Source organism: Paralichthys olivaceus, chromosome 21, assembly GCF_024713975.1.
Source record: "Paralichthys olivaceus isolate ysfri-2021 chromosome 21, ASM2471397v2, whole genome shotgun sequence".
NCBI lineage: Eukaryota > Metazoa > Chordata > Actinopteri > Pleuronectiformes > Paralichthyidae > Paralichthys > Paralichthys olivaceus.
This window is the reverse complement of record NC_091113.1, coordinates 6,988,113-7,006,060: the sequence shown is the minus strand read 5'-3', so window position 1 is coordinate 7,006,060 and position 17,948 is coordinate 6,988,113. Positions and strand designations below refer to the sequence as shown.

General features: G+C 41.2%; 1 protein-coding gene across 3 annotated transcripts in view; it reads right to left on the bottom strand.

Moving 5' to 3' along the window:
• Positions 1-2,044: 2,044 nt before the first annotated feature.
• Positions 2,045-17,948, bottom strand: part of LOC109626880 (adenosine kinase-like) — a 97,219-nt gene continuing 81,315 nt past the window's right edge. For all 3 annotated transcript variants that reach the window (XM_020083075.2, XM_069517332.1, XM_020083076.2), the window contains exons 8-11: positions 13,879-13,914; positions 10,104-10,218; positions 3,117-3,203; positions 2,045-2,794 (exon numbers count right to left, since the gene is read on the bottom strand). In XM_020083075.2, the coding sequence (XP_019938634.1) occupies positions 2,670-2,794; positions 3,117-3,203; positions 10,104-10,218; positions 13,879-13,914 (363 nt within the window). In that variant the 3' untranslated portion in view covers positions 2,045-2,669. The remainder of the gene's footprint in view (positions 2,795-3,116; positions 3,204-10,103; positions 10,219-13,878; positions 13,915-17,948) is intronic.

Sequence of the window (17,948 nt, the reverse complement as noted above, 5' to 3'; positions counted from 1 at the left end):
ATTTCCCCAATTTACACTGTTTTAGTACATTCAGAATCTTCTTGCCTGTCAGTCCCGGACATTTACTTCAATCTACAATTTGTGGTAAACACGTAGAGGTTAAACGTTATTTCATTGAGGTGTTGTTGTTACAGCAGGTGAAATGAGAATGAGGCGGCTTCAGATTTCATACATGTGGATCTGGTGTCATTGATGGAGGCTCTGACCAAACCTGCCTGTGTCTGGTTATAATGAATGCCACCCTGGGCCCCAGCAGGTCCTCCACTGCTGCATGGGTCCAGGGATAATTTGAATTGGGGCATGTGCCATTGCAATCTGCCCATCCCCCTTCTCAATCCCTGCCAACTGCCACACTGGTGTTCACAAACACTGCTGCCCATCTGCGGGGCAAAACACTGGCCAGGGCCCCACTTATTCTACTTCCCCTGCATTCAGAAATAAAATACTGTGGTCATAAATGAACTTGTGTAAGTAAATATCACAAAGTCAAGTTTTTACTCTCCCCCTGCTTCAGAGTGTTTTACAGCGTATTTAATGTGAACCGGCAAATGAAAAGAGATTTTGTAGATCGCTGCTCCACGATAAAAGCAGCGTTAAACATTCTCAAAATGCCTACGGCTCATTAGCAAACAAAACAGATTACATATTGTGAAATGTAAATTAAAATGCAGCGTTTTTATGTTTGTTTTCTTCCGCACCTTGCACTCGTTGAACAAAGTAAAAGTTGAGCAGGAAAAGTGAGGAAAAGTAGTTTCCTTATTGTGGCAGGCGTTCTCATTACTTAATCATGGCTCCCTCTTTTTGTGTTTGTGTTTTGCCATCTGTCATCTTGAGAAGCAAATGAACCAGCTGCCATGGAGTGTGATCTTGCCCAATCAGAAATGTGGTCCTTTTCAAAGCGCATCTGCGTGAAACCTTAAAAAATGCTGATGAAAAAAAAGTGTCTCAAAGTTGTTAATAACATTTTGGCTCGAGAATGTTTTCACCTAGATGCCCCCAATTAGCATAAATGCATAAACTATGCCTCATTACAGACAAATGAGCTCTAGTGCAGGGAGAATGGAAAAATTGATTCATGCTCTGGGGAAAATAAAAGGAAATATGATGCAACAGGTTGTTCTAGTGGATCAAAAAATACTGTTCTCACTTCTTTGTAAAGGAGTCGATGGTTGATTTGTTTTCTGCATAACACTTAGGACGCTGCCGACACTTCTGCTGGCCCACAGTCAGTGGGGAGGGAGGAGGGGTGGTGGTTGGGAGGGTGAGGGGCCTCCCTTGTATCCACGTCTCCAACCCCCAGCGACAGCACAGCTGGGTATGAAGGATCAGCCTAATTTTCAGGTCCCTCTAATGATCGCCACCAAGAGCGACCGCTAATCCCTAAACTGAGAAAAATGATCTCCTGTAGCCCCGTCATGCAGCTCCAGACCCTGAGAGTCCAGTTAGGTCCCAACGAGTGAGAGTGTGTGAGTGTGTGAGTGTGTGTGTGTGTGTGGGGCTGGTCCTGCTCCAGATGCCCACCCCCCACCTCCAACCCTCCTTCCTTGTCCGTGATCTCCATAATGGGGGTGTTGAGCTGTCCAATAGTGATTAGCGGGGGAGCCTCTGGCTGATTTAATAATGGGAGGGAAATACACCAACTTGTGTTTTGAATTCTGCCTTTTTGGATGAATTAACAGAAATTATAACTGCTGGTAAAACAAAGTAATAAACATGAAACCCGACTTTCTTTTGGGAAAAGTGTTTCTTAGGAGGATGAGCTTGATATTGATTTATTTATGTAATAACAAAACATCCTCCATTCTGTCCAGTTTTGTCCTCTTACTCGTGGATATTGGAAAGCATCCTGTTCATGATTTCTTCCACCGAAGGCTATAAGCCTTATAGCACAAGTCTGTAGTGCGCCCCCTGCAGGCTTGAAAAATTGCTCTTAACAGTTTGTAGCTTGCTAATAAGTGAATAACGGCTCGAAGTTTATGATACTAAGTAAACTATTTCCACTTCATCGCACAGGAGATTAGAAAGAAGAAAAAATAATTAGAAATTTATTGTTGAAGCTTTAATAATTAGGAACAGTCAGTTTAAGCGTTTGAGAAGTTTCAATGGGTGTTTAATGGTTGTAACTCCTACACGAAGGAGCAAGAAACCCACTTTTCAGAGCCACACATCCATGGAAACTTTTTAAACCTACTGAATAATGTACTTCTCCACCACTGATCAAATCTTCAGCATTATCCAAACTGTCGCTGCTTTCAAATAATGTTAATACACTACGCCCAGCTAGGCTTCAGCTTCGATGAGGATGTGATACTGAGGATGTGATACTGGGGCATATTTTGCCCTGAAACTGTTTCGAACATAGAAAATATATGAATCAATGATGGAGAAGTTGATTATGCTGCAGGAGAGAAGTTTCCACCTTTCAGGCCAACATTGAGATTTTAATGCTTTTTAGGTGGAATGCTCCTTTAAATATGACAATATTATTCCAATACTTGATATGAACACAATGTCTGACTCAAAACAGGTTTGTGAGCTGCTTATTCGAGCTTGACAAAATAACCAACCTGAGGCACATAGTCCCATGCAGTCAGTAAATAGAAAACTCCACATGAAGCAAACATATCCAAATATCTTATGGAACGACAAACGAGCAGAGCTCGGCTGCATCAGTGAAAGTCTGGCTTCTCTGGGAAAGTGCACCCGACCCGTCTGATGATGACGTTGGCGGCGTAGTGTCCGGCCCGGATGCACTCCTCCAAAGCCTGCTCCTGGACCAACGCAGAGAGGAATCCTGGGTAGACAGAAGAGCAGAGGCCAACCTGTAAGCGTTCATCACTTCTGAAATAGTTTGGGAAGCAGTTAGTACAAATAAGAGCCAGGGACTAATGGATTCAGGAAAAAGGGATCGGCGGTGTTTCATCCTCAACAGGATGCGAATGATGACTGTTTTATGTGCTGCCATGATCCGCTCATACAGAGTGAAAACAGCAGGCTGGATGTCACACTACTATAATCTGGACACATTACTACATTACAGAGTTGGCCAGTATCAAAGGTTAATTGGGGATGTACACAGGACCCAAGCTGTGCAGAGAATCATTATCAAGCCATACCTCCCACGAAGGCGTCTCCTGCACCGTTAGTGTCCACAATATCGTTCTGGTCGATGTCCAAAACAGGGAACATGGTCACCTTCTCACCTGTGGTCAGGACATAGGGAGGCTGTTAGTTTGATTTCAACATTACTTTGTATTCATTTTTTTGATACCTCAAGTTTTGACTAATTACTAATTTGGCTCTGTAATAATCACAGACATTTGTTCACTTCCTTCCAGCACTTCAGTATACAATAGTTATTTTGGCTAATTAATGTGTTAAATGGAAGTTTATGACTCAAACATTAAAATATAGAGTTGATGTTGAATAAGCGTTCAGGGGCTCATCAAGGAAACATGAAAACATGTTTTTACCCTAAACTGGACAACAAACTTCACTTGGCATCATCATGGTCAACAAAGCTAAATATCTGCTGGCAACGTGACTCTATGGATTGCAATAAAGTTTGGTACAAATTGTCCCCTTCACGATAACATAATAAACCTAATAACTGTGGCGAACCCTGAACTCAAATTAGTTTAATTTACCCAATATGCTGTTCTACAAATTGTGGTTAATGCTATTAAGCAAATGTTATCATGTAGCAATTCCTACAAGATGCTAATCTAAGACATGCTAAAGTTATACTCCAATAGCAAGCATGTACCTTCATTACGTGCGGTCTAGCATGCTGGAGTTAACGTTTGGCTAAAAACTGCTGTGTGTAAGTATATCTACACAGCCTAGCTAGCGTAGCATCGACGCAAAGGCTCGTAGTTTTATTGTTAGTATTTTATAAATTTGGAATCAAGCAGATCAGAGGTTATCAGAGCTTAAAGTGACATCTTTGAATTGTTTATATGTTGAATATGTCAAATTTAAGCATTTGAGAAGCTAAAATCAGTGAATGTTTCTTTTTCTGTCTGGAAATGAAAATGCTTTTATGATGACGGGCAAATTGATTGTTTCGGTACAAATGACTTCATGTAAATCAGACTTTAAACACGTGTGTAAATAAACCAATTCAACATCCTGTAGCTGCTTTGAACAAATGTGCCACAAGTAACAGATGATCAAACAGAAAAATCATCAACATCTAGAAAGCTTTAGGTGAGCGCTCTGAAAAGTTAAGAACAATGCAAGAGCAGTTACTGTGAATCATTCCAGTTCAAAACAGAATCCATTAAATGAGGGTTTCTTATTATCTCCAGTGGATTATACTGCTTCAATTATCAGTAGCATATGCACTTCAAAGAGATTTCCAGTTGTAAGGAGGGGAGGAAAAAAAAAAAAGAAACAAAAATCTACCAGATGACAAAGTCTAGAGGTGTAGAGTGACATTAAATCAGCAACTTATGTCAGAACAATCTAAACCACACACGCGAGCTTCAAACAATCCCAGGCTCTGGTGCCGACGTGAACCTTCAAAAAGGTGCAGGAGACAAAAGACTGACATGTGGATAAAAGGAACACAGGGAGGCTGACAGACCTCTTAATGGTGAAAAAGGTTGGGAGTTTAAGGGGAACATGAGTGGGGGGGGGGGACGCAAAAAAGTTGTCTAATGAGGCTCCCCGCTAATCTAACAATGGCTCACAGAATATCTGAGCTGCAGACACCTTATCAAGTTTTGAATACATTTCTGTCAATGGCCCACAGGGCAAAAGATACACAACCTGCAGCCGAGCATATGTTCGACACCTGATGTCAAGGAAATTACTGCAACACGCCGACTGTGAGAAAAACCACATCCACTTGTGTTAAATGACATCACACAGAGTCAAATGGGAATTTATTACAGGTCAGGTACCGGAGATGCACCAGATAACGAGCTGGATTGTGTTTTCATAAAGACACATTTTCTCTATACAAGGAAAGCAGCTGACTGTCACTTTGATAATAAATTCCAATAAGACAAGAATCCTTTTAGGATCAGCTAATTAGTAGCATAACGACTTTGCTTAATTAATGCCACAGATGAAGCTGAGAACCCTCCTCCCTCTTGAAATGATTAACCGCACATGAAAAATGTGCTAATAATAAATTCCGGTATGTCAGTTGTTCCACAATAAAGAAACACGAGCCGTTAGATGTGGCTGCGCTTATGCGACGCTCTTTGCGGCTGTTAGACCGGATGTTTTAAATGACCGAAGCTGCTGCACTTGTTCAGCACGGATACTTCTACTGTTCATCAGAGCAAATAAATCAAATAGAACTAATCAGTAAATGTGTAAATGTGTTTAGAAGTAGTGAAAACTAATTCCAGTGGGGGCCGTCAAGATAATTCTAACTTGCTAATTTCCACTACTGTGCTAATATGCTAAACTTTGATGATGGACATATTTAACATTAAACCTCAACATGGTGGCATTGCCATGGTTCAGAATGTTAGCGTGCTGACATTAGCATTTAGCTTAAAGAAATGCTAACTGCTAAACCACCATTTTTAATGCATTTAAAACTCTTTTATCTTTGTCGGCTTGCACCTTGATATGTTGGTGTTTCATGATACGAGAGCAGAGATGTTTTAAAAAATCCTTTAGGTTGTTTGTAAAACACGTAGATGTGAACATATTGTCTGCATTTGAACTTTACATTCCTGACAGATCATTTCACTGTGGGCTGCATGACGCTGGTTATGGCACACACAGTTTTCCCTTGTTTCTAGAAACATGGCACAATAGACAACCCACATCCCTCTTGCTTCTATTATCGCATTTAAAGTTTGTTCTCCGCTGCTGGGGAAAAGTTCTCATAACCTTGGTGATGCAAATTATTAAATTTGACTGACATGTTAACTCAAGTTACAGTCCAACTGTTCTCCAGCCATCTGTAACAAAGATCTCATTGGCGAAAATCTGCCATGGAAATGGCAAAAAAGGAAAAAAAAAAAAAGAAAATCCCTGCCAAAACACTGACTGTTGTTACTGGCTTGTGGAACTTCTGAAAACATCACTTTGCTGAACTTGTCTCACATTTCATTGTAATGAGATTATTTTCAATCAATAAAGCATGGTTGCTTGAATTTGGTGAAATAAGTGATGTGGTGGTGAATATGAGAATGTGTGTGTGGCTGTGCTTTGACAGGTAACCTGCAACACAGGAGAAAAAACACCAAGAAGAGAAGACTGAAAATAGTTCCCTGTAGTAAAAGCTATAATTGTGTGCTTTTGTTAATTCACTCCTCATAATTCCCTCATTAAAACTCTTGAACAGTGGTGATTAAACTTACAAAGTTCTTTCAACAGGCATCTCTTTGAAATGAGTATCAATTAAGTGCTTTATTATTGACTTCTCTTTTTAACAATGCCAATTCACAGCCCAACACTGACTGAGAAAATGCTCTTTTTTAATAAAGCAAGAGTACATGCAGATAAGATGACCTCGGCTCCACTGGAGAACGAGCAAAGGGAGCATTGTTATGACTGTTTAATTATTAGACGCTTTTCTTGGTGGTTTCCCAGCGTGCAATATTGTTGCTTTGAAAACAAGTGGATCAAATATTTGGCAGGTCATAAAAATGAAGTTCGATCTCGTCTCATTTTATCATCTACACACACATGAAATAATTAAAAGGTTGTTTCAAATCCCGAGTGTCTCTAATACACACGACATGTTTCCTGCTGAAAGGCACAAGTTGAAGAACTCAACAGAGTTTAAGAAGAACATCTTTATGTGAGAAACTTCTTCGTCTGGAACGCTTCCTGTTGCGCTTCAGCCAAACTCTGAGCCTCGGAGAGGAAAACGTTACCGCTGTCTTGGCATACGCAACAGGTTAGGAGCGAGTTGACATTCAATCTGTTTCCCTATCATAACCAGCAATCTTTGTTCACGATCGAGTTAGAAAAAAAAATTACATATGCCTATAATTACTGTAACCGCAGGCAAAAGATCATCGCCAACCAACATCCTCGCAGAGACATGAAAGAAAACACTTCAATGTGAGATGCCAAGGGAAAAAAAAAAGTATTTTTCATAGCACAGGCTGTTAATTGACTTTGTCTATTGTGAGGTGCAGAACATAAACATCCAGCTTTTAAAGACACTTTTAACTATTCTTCAAGTAGAGTTGAAAAATAATTCTGCAAGGTTTAATCTAACATCGGAGGGAATGACAAATTACCCACCTTACAGAAAGTAAAAGAGCCATTTTGTTTTGCAGGCAGTGTTCACTTCTTTCTTTACTTCATTTTATTAACACGTATAGATCAGGTCCGTTTTTTCCACAGTTGAAATCTGCCTGCCTCGTCCCTTTGAGAGCCCTAAAACTCGCAGAGAAGCCGAGTCAGGCTTTATCAAGTCCTTATCAGCGATTAGAGCGGTAACCCCGCTGAATGATCGTTCATTAGATTCCCTCACCGTTAAGGTTCAGGGCACAATGATCTTAATTACTGCTTTAATGGGTGTATAAGCAAAAGCCCGGCATAGTTCAGCAGTGTTAGTGGCAGCTAAATAAAGGGCTATTTCCCCCCTGCTCCCAGCTCTTAAAAGGCCCATTTGAAGCAGTGCTATGATGAAAGCTTTCAAATGAAGGGCAGCAGGATAAAAAAGAAGAACAATAACAAATTGACATCTCTTTTTGGAGAATTATACCACAGGGGAAGGCATCCTCCCATCCTTAATCACTATAAAATGGTTTAACATGACATGCAGAGGCTGGCAAATGATCAAATCCTGACAGGAGGACAAATTGCAAACAAAATGAGAGATCAAGTTTATTAGAGCGCCGCCTCTGGGAAATGAAAATCTTTAATTCTCTTTTTACATTGACATTTATTTGGCTGGCATGAACGCCGATGTTCGCACACATACACGCACACACTGATTCCGCCGCACCTACTACTGTAACTGCTCCACTGTAATGATAGCACAGTCAATGACATTTATCATGTTTGCCTTTGTAGATGACATCTGAAACACATTGTCTTTCATCCCGCCTGCATTCATCATGCATTTTATATAAAGTTCAGCACGGCACACGGCTCAGTCTTCATGCAGGAGCAATGAGAGCAGCAGGCGGGAATTATCCATCACCTCTGGCACGATGGATGGATTCCTGCTCGGTTTTAACTGTTGGGCTCCTGCTTAAAGATTTCTTTTCAAATTCCTATGAAGGGAGATTTACTTCCATGAATTCCACTTTCATAATGAAAATTCAAATGAGCATGTCCGATTAAAACAATTGCTACATTTTCATTTAACGACTTTCACATGAATCTTGCCGTGACCATATTATCACATCAAACTGCAATTCCACATAATGCTGTGGTTTGATTGAATGGTTCTGAGAAAGTCAGCCTTTGTTTGACAAGCTTGAAGAGTTTTGTTTGATGTTCTGCATAAAGAGCTGCATACATAGGCAGCATATGATGTGCAATACACCTATACCTATTCTTGTCGATTGCAAGCCTACGCACAGGCATTCATGATGCTGGTGATGAGTGTTGCTGCATAAAGATAAAAAATAAATGAAGTTAAAATATCTTTTCCTTCCTGAAAACCAGTATACCATGACTACTTGCGTAAGTACAGTGTGTCCACTGAGTGCTGTGTGCAACGGTGCGATGCTACACAAGGCCGGTCTAGCATATAGATACTCACTCTCATTTGGAGTTTTACATTTTTTTCCACAACTACCTTATTTACTATGAACCTTAAGACTTTCCAGTTAAGTCCAAAACCAAATGACAAGTGTGATACACATACCAGACCAACGGACCAAAATTTAGAGGTGGTCTTGGTCCAGATCACACTGGACCATGGAGGACAGGATTAAACAACAAACAAACAAAGAGCTGTGGTACCACATGTCACATTAGCCCTGTAGTGTCGAATATTGCTCCTGAAGTTGGTGATACTGGTAGTTGTACCAAAATTATATTACAGTGGGAATGAGATTAAGAAAAGTGAACCAGTTCCTTCACATAGAAAGTCTACAAACCAATCAATGTCAGGTTAAGTGATGACGACAGGATGGGAAGTCTTACTAAAGTCTTTAGTGCATTCCCTGAATTGTAATGGGAAACCAAAACTAACTGGATCCAATAAAACAAAGACACAAACCTTGATCTGGACTTTGTGTGGAAAAAGTCAGAACCAATGAGAGAAATAGAAATAGAAAACAAATAAATGGCACAATAAGTAATCGATTTTTTATTTATAGTGTCATCGCTGACACACTGCACACAGCTTCAGCTCATAAATACAGCTGCTAGCAGTATGACTGAAGCCACTGGACACACGTGAGGACCTATGCCCTGCAGTGCTAACAGTCCTGCTGTAGCTGTGCCTCTGCAGTTCCCAACGATGACTGATATGTTGGAGTCTTTACCTGAGGCCATCTCTCCCCGCGCACAGCTAGTCTGAACTGCAAGGGCAATGAGGAGAGACACCCCGTGGCTCCAAACAAAGGCAAACGCTCCCATCAGAAACCATCATCTCTCCCCACAAGGCTCAAAACTGCAATGTCCGCTCGGTTTCGATGACACTCGCCTTTAATGTCCCACCAACAAATCTGCCTGGTATTAAAGGAAATTGGGCTGATTTGAAGAGAGATGTTGTCACCCCTCCCCAAGGTCACTCTGCCAGCATTTTGCAGAAAAAAACGGGGCAGGATGTGAGAGCTGAAGCATTAAAAATTGCTGAGGACTGGCCTGGAGTCTGTCCAAGACAAAGTTAGAAGTACTTCACAAATCAATGCCTGCTCTCTGCATCCCCCACACTTCTTTTATGCTCTGAAATGACAGAATGTACTGCAAGCATTCTTTTTTTTTTAAACATCTGGTGTCAATATTGGAGGTTAACTTCAAAGAAATTACTGATAGCGTTCGGCTCTCTTCAGTCAGCGATCAGGCATCTATTTAAAGCTGCGTTCTGCAGTATTGAGATATAAGAGCTTTAACTGAAGGGTGTCCAGAGGGGGACATATTTGGGATGGCTTTAAGTCGTACTTAAGTCAAAATATATTAAGATAAGTCAACAAATACAGGAAACAAAAATGGCCTACCAACAGTTGCGACAGTGTCGTCCTTGCCCTGAGTGAAGACCACCACTCGCTGCCTCTTCGTGTTGGCCTTGGGGAGGTTTTGGGTCTTCTTGGCGATCTCTGCAATGTCATCTGTCTGCGAAAAAAAACAGCAGACCACTGGGTGAGTATGTTAAATTGGACGAATGCATCACGAAGAGACCTTTCTGTGGAGTTTAATGAAAGTGTGGCCGAGAGGGGTCAGATTTTTCCAATCCCGGCAGACGGATCAAGTGATAATGAAAACAGATGGGCTATGAAACCGTTTTTAAAGAGGAGATCAATAGAAGCGCTTGATGATGCTTCCACGCAGTTACAGGCGGACTGCAAAATATTAGAATGTCATATTCTCTAAGTGAGATGAAAATGAGAGTGCGGAGATAGGCTGTTGTCAGATAAACCTACTTCGGCGAGCTGGGGGGATATGTGGTGCATGTACTGTATCATTCTCTTCCTGAAACAGGCCATTTCTCCTCAGCATCTGCACAGAATGGATATTCTCGCCTGGAGACGACAGAACTCTCCGGAGTGCTTCCCTTTGATCATGAGAGGGATAAAAAAACCCACACCTGTCAGGGCTACTTTATTATTAACTCATCATGATGTACTATGAGCAGGTGGAATGTCTTTATCGCCATCTCGCAGTGGGGTGGACTCTGCTTTTCTGTAATACAGCACACTGAGGAGCTAGCATTAAGGGTCGTAGACGCCTCTAGCATCTGTTTCAAAGCTAATGCTCAAGCGCCTTCAGGGTGAGCAAATACTGTGGCTATGGGAGTAATCAGAGGGATAGGCACCAGCCCCGTACCATCAGCCGCACTGGCTCACTCAAACCAATGAGTTTTTACACCTCTAAATGCTTCCCAAACGTCCTTTAATCAGCCCTGAGAGGTCCGGGGAGACCCTGGGCCAAGGAAAAATGGGTGTAACACTCTAAGTAAGTGCTAATGGTGAGGTTAATACAGAGGCTGTTAGCAAGCGACAGTGAAAAAAAAAATAAAAAGGCAATTTGTCACTGTGACTGGATGTAACCACAAGCACTCCTCCAGACACTGAGTACAAAACCACACAAGGCTTCGGCACATTGTCACCCTTTGGTTTTATGTTCGCTGACATAAAAAAAGCCGCTCCGCGAAGGTTTAGGAGCTAAAAGGTTCTGAGGGCCAGAGGTGGTGGTGGCTGTCGAGCGGCTACACACACAATCACACACAGGCAAACCTTCCCTTCTACTTCCAAGGAAGAAATAACTACCTGACGACCTATTCGGCAAAACAGAGCCCAAAAAATTACGTACAGTGCGAGCGCAAAGCAAATGAATTGACAAATGATATGGTCAATTCGGTTTACTGCTGACAAATGGCAATATTTATGATTGTGAGGCGACTGATCAGACATAAATCAACAAACCGTGAAATGTGAAAGCTTTACAAGGGTGTTAAATTGTGTTTCTGTGTTGAAGCCGGTGAGAAACTGATTGTCTCCACTGCAGGCTGCTTGAGAAAACAGTGCCAGGGAGAGATTCAATTAGAGCTGAGACGCAGATAGTTTCTTTGAGCATTTAAAGGAAACAGATCACAATCAGCCGAGTGTGTTCAGATCTGCTGATTGCTGTTTTGGAGGGGACGAGCTTTTCATCTCGCATTTACATTGAAGTCGTGCTGCTGTCATTTTTGTTGGTCATCCATAATGTGATGATAACAGTGTTTTAGAATACATTCAGTGTGCGTCATGCAGTGTTTTTGCAGTCAGATATTAACAAGTGGAGCGCGACTATATCAATATCCGATCATAATTCCCCTCCAAGAGGCCACACTGACCAATTAGCTGAATTTAAATGAAACTCACTGGACTTGAAAGAGTCAAACTGCATCAGGCTACAGAGACACTTGGATTTCTGATTGCAATTATTTATTTTTTGGGACTTTTTCAAATGTAATGAAATCTAAATATACCTTTTATGCACTAAAACTAGATGATGATTCTCAGTTTTTGTTTAATGACTTATAATAAAATCACATTATTGATAACAAGATAAACCGTTTCATCAATTTACAAAATTCTATGTCAAAAATAATATTTCTCTATCGTAGAAATGTAGACTTATGTGTTTAATTGAAGGCAAACAAGTAACAAGTAATTTGATTCAGCAAAAACATGCACTTACTGTAAATTTTCAGGAGCCTTCAGGCATGTCTCGCATGCCATTTGCTCAGTTGTCATGGAGATGGACATAATTCTATTCAAGTGATAGCAGGTTGTTGGATGTGTCGAATGTCACAAGATCATCCTTTAACACTCTCTGTGACAACGGAGCAAGTTTCCTCTGCTGATGAAAGCCATGGGAAACACTGAGAGCTCCAGAAATGATCCAGATTTAATGAAGCTGATGATGAGATGATGATCTTTGATGCTGAGTATACCAGGTTTGGAAAAATATCCTTATTTCACTTATTTCAACCACATCCTGCAGAACTATTCTATATGCATATTACACATTTCCTCTCACGACATTTGTCACTTGCTGTTTTTAAATTAGAGGGTCCTGCATAGTACATAGATGGTGATATTTTGAATACTAGTCGGTGTACAAGTGAAATATGTGGGTCAGCTCGTAGGATGCAAGTGATATCAGAAAGTGAGAAGACGAAAACAAAAAAGACAAAAAAAAAAAAAACAGAGACGACTGTGAAGAAAACCTCTTTGAACTGCAGCTGTCTAGAAATGCAGAAAGTACAGTGCGGCACACTGATGTTATCTGAGAAATCACATTCATCCGATGCAATTTTACAGAGTGTTCTGGCAAATCAGGTTGACATGGAAAATGTCAAAGAATTGTAAGTAGTAGGAGAGTGTCTACACTGGCCTTTGTGTATTTTTTTTTTCCATGTGAGCCCCCCCTTCTCAACGCACCCCCACCCCTCATCCTGCCCTCATCCCTTCTCCGCTCTTAAACCTGTCACTGCCGTCGAGATCGCATTTTCATTCCAGTCACGTTGATCACACCGTTAGTGATTCTGGATGACAATTATTCACACGGAGCAGAGCCACATTCAAGGCAAGCTCTACCTTTGAAAGAGAGGAGGCACTTAAAATACCTGAGCCCGTTTCAAAAAACTAACACACACACACACCGGCTATTTGTGTTTTTGATTTCACATTGAAACAGCAGTGTGAGGAATATGCAAAACACGCGCAAAAAATAGACTAAAGGGAACATTCATTTTACACTTAAGAGGCAGCGCCACTTTAAAACACATAGTGTACATTCTGTGGGGTAACAAGCACTGTAATTTTCATTTCCACAATTTAAAAACCACAGGTGGCTGTAGTTCGGTTATTAAAAGACGACAGCGTGTTTCTGTGTGGTGTAACGCTACAGCAATGAAGGGAGGACATACAGTATCATCCCTGAGTGAAATGAAGATAATGAGGAGGCTTTTTAACCAGGCAACCTGATGAGCCCCGAGCCTGCAGAGAGAAAGGCTTGAAACCATGCCCAACTTCTCAGCTTCCCAAGAGGCTTTTCAAAATTCAATAAATAACATCTGTAGGCGATGTTGGGTGCAGACCTAGCAGAGTGCGTCATAACAGAGAGCTGGCTGAACAAAGAAACCATGACGACTGCCAGGTTTCCATAGCAACTGCTGCAAGGCCTGGAGAGTATAATAGCACATCAATCACTGTCCAAAAAGAACTTCATTATCAGCAAAAATAAACCTTTAGGATCTGTTTAGTGTGCAATTGCTGGTCAACTCACCTCAAAGCCCAGCTCTTTGGCAAACGTGGCCGCCTCCTAGAAAAGATAAAAACACACACACACACACATAAATGAGCAGTTAATTACAGAGTCACCAACGGAGCAAAATGTCACACTCCAGACATGAAGGTAAAGTCATCTCTCCTCACATGTGTCACTTGACAATAAGAAAACCAGAGTTACTGTTGCATCGCTAACTCCTGGTTTAATAGGCATGCAGCACACCCATTTAATCTACTGCCCCACTTGATCTGGTTTTACCACCGCAGCATTAGATAACACCACGTCAGCCTCCAGCCACGAAACCACCACTGAAACCGTGTGCAGGAATGCGGGAATCCCCAACACTGAAGGCATTCAGCTCCTACTCTATGATGCTTTAGTCTCCAAACAGGTGTAAAGTTTTGATTCTTTACTACAAATAATGACATTTCTTTTGCTGCACAGGCTGCAGATTTGACCAATCAAAATTCATGTTGTATAGTTTTTGGGGTTTTTGAAAGCCATTGACTTGTTAAACTAGACAGAGGGTCAGGGCCCCCCTCAAGAAGTCATAGATAGATCTGTGGGGTCACTACATGATTAGAAGGACCAGATGATAAACACTTTAAATCCATTTACATTTCCATGCAACAATAATTTAACAAAACATTATGCAGACTTGATAAGAGTCCATTACAGGATTTTCAAACTGTAATGACATAAATAGAAACCAATCAGTGCCTGATAGAAGAACTATATGCATCTGTAAATGACCGGCAAAAACATATATAGTAAGCTGAAAGATTCTCATTCATCCATATCCCAGCTGGTACACCCTCGACAGGTTAAAGGTAGTACTTGTGTAGTTTGGAAATTAATACAAATCATTGAATCACTGGAAAAACATTGAAAAATTTCCAAATGATATTTCATACATTTGAACTTACTTGATAATTTTTGCCATGTTTGAAGAAAATGAATAAAAAACACTGAGACAAGTTCTTGTCTGCAATGTTACATCCATCCAAAAAAGAAATTGTATCTAAATTTCTTCTTCTGCTGCTATAGAAATGAGTGGAAACCAATGGATGCTTGGAATAACAGGGAGAATACATCAGAAACTCAGCAGCATAGTTTGAAATGTGGTCAGTAGTCAATAGCCCAAAGTATACACAGCCACTGGTGTGATCCTTTACCCGATGACAGAAGCTGTTGCTTGTCAGTTCAGAACGATGCCACATATCACAACAGACAACCTCCTGCACTAAATTCACTTTTGACCCCAGACGGGGCAATGAGTTGATGCTATGATTCTAAATAATCCAATTATCTGCAGAGGGGGGCCCGGTGTTTGCGTGACCTTGGGGAGAGGTTGACAACCTGGTCCTCAAACAGAAGGGGAGGAGATGACATGGAACAATAAGGTTACTGGTCCCTGGAGGGAAGCCTCACCGCTCTCTGGCTTGGTTCAACATCACAGCGCCAGCAATATGTCAATTCATCACCCCCCCCTCTCTCCTTCAACACAGGCAGGAGCTGAGAGGCTAGTCAATTAGCCTCTGTAGTCAAGAAGCAGTTTTATAATGAGTAAAGGTGAACAGTCTTTTCTTTTCTCTTCCCTTCGCCTCTTCAATCTATCGAGGGCTGAGGTCTCACATTTGTTTTTTCATTTATTGTCAACCACTTATTGACTTTTCTCCCCAGGAACGTTCCGTCACAGAGTCGAGCACGAGTTATCTCGCGGGGGGACACGAGCAGCTCGAAGAACATCTTGTCAAAACAATGATATTTCATCTCAAAACATTTAAAAAGAGACACGTGAATGAAAGCTGGAATAACCACGGCGCTGTTGAGTGTCTCTCTCTCTAGTTAGCGGCTATAATATTTGTGAGAAAGCTTTTCAAGAGAGAGTGGGTGTTAGAAGAAAAGATAATTGAAGCGGAGTCTATGAGCCACATGTGTACAGTGTAATCCCTTTTGGGAATTTATTAATTTCTATGAGCTGTTACGAAAGCCAACATCAAAAATATTTGGTAGCATAAACTCAGCTAAAACTAATGTATTGGTATGATAAATACTGCACGGCTGTAAATATGCAATTACTGAGGCTACACAAGCGGGCCAATAAAGTGGAATGAATGGCAATAAACGTCACTATTCCTTAAGGGGCTTACAGCATTAATATTCAAATATCTTATGTTTCCGGCTGTGTACGTTCCACATTTTGACGCGTGCCGCTTTGGTATGTTGTGGTGTGACGGTTTTCAAATGACGGTCCATGTGCTCCTACAGCTGTCGCAACAATGACGAGTGCTTCGAGTGACATCTGGGCAAAATCCTCTCGTGCTAAAAAAAAAAAAAAAAACCTTCCTGTTTGTTCCGAGATCGCAGTGATTGCACGCTCGTCTCTGATGAGCCACTCGGAGTGCGATTCTAAAAAGGACTGAGAGGACTGTTGCAGATTTCGGGGGCCAGTAAGTTCTCCACCTCCTCCACCTCCTCCTCCTCCTTTTCGGGCAAACAAGGTAAAAGATAACAAGGCAGGCTGAGTGCATGAGCCCTCTGCAGCCATAGTTAGTATAAAGCTATCAGAATGTGTGAGATGTTACTGCTGTCAGAGGCTTAAACAGTCAAAGGGATATTTTTAGAGAGCTTAAGCTAATAATCCAGAGCCCAGTCGGGGGGGGGGGCAAGTCTCAAATTTTTGAAAGTGGGAATACACACTTCATGCAAAGGGCAGTTTTCAAAGCTTCACACTGTTTTTCCTCGACACTGTAAGTGACAGGAGACGGGCAGGCCTGGTTTACAGACAGTCTGTGCTGCCACAGTATGAGGTTGTTCTGTGTGAACTTATTCATGCTGGATGGAGTCTGATGGACTAAAACCTCATAAACAGAGCAAAGTAGGTATTCAGTGTTGTGGAGGAAAGAACCCTACCCAAGTTTTCTCATGAATTATGTAAGCTGACTTGTGGTTGGGGCACTTCTGAGGCTTGGAAAGAAACATAACTAATCCAGTTGAATCTTCAGTACAAACTATTAGCTCTTTTACACCAACATTTCGTTTTTTCCATTTCCACAAGAAGGTTTGCCTTTCTGTTATTTTTTCTCCACTGAGTCATGTTTGACGTCACAGACATGCTGGAAACTGAGAAGCTCTCTCACCTCCCTGTCTTGCCTTAAAGGTTTGCACACAAAAAAAATGCTCTTGCATATGTTCCCAAGATGATAAAAACAATAAGTACACAAACTCTCATGGCCAATGCCTGGAAGCACAACGTTTGTCATGACATTGTGCAGAAATGGTGCAGCATCAGAACTACAAACATAAAAGAAGAAGAAAGAATTTGCGCAGTCATCGGGTGTCATGTTTCCATTACTGCCAATCAGTCTCTAGTCATTTGACCCGGGATTGAACGCCGATTGTACCCAGACAAAAGACAGATGTTGGTGGGTGTTAGTGGTTTTATAACGAGGAAAGAGGCTCATGAGAAACTGTGTTCAAGTTAAATGATAACAAGCCAAAAGGCAGAAGATTAGGAAGGAATGAACTCAACCACGACTCTGGAAAAGCTTAAAATTAGGTAGATGGTTCTGCTGATGGCAGCAGAAGATATAAATTAAACTAATTACACAAACTCTGACACTCTGACTCACTTCACTTTCAGATAATAGGTCAATTTTTATGATTCTACGATTCTGATTCTGCCACTTGGGAGCACAGTGAACTAGCCAACGAGCTAATTATCAAAATAAATTCATATTGTGCACTTTTTAGCAGATATCAATTTACTCATCCTGGAAGAGCACAAGTTACACTCATGAAGACCAATATTAAAGGGATGGTTCACCCAAAAATGAAAATTCACTGCCTCTGTGGGGTCATTGAGGGGTCATCCGGGCTAGGAGGATATCAGAGGAAATTTAGGCTAAAAACTTGAATGTCAGGGTTTACAGTCACATTTTATTTTACGATTTATTTTCTGTTGTTTTCTTACGTTTGAAGAAGTGGTCACCATTTATTTCAATTATATTGGATTTGGCTGCAACGCTGCTTAGCCCTAAATCTCTTGTTTTGTGGACTCAAAC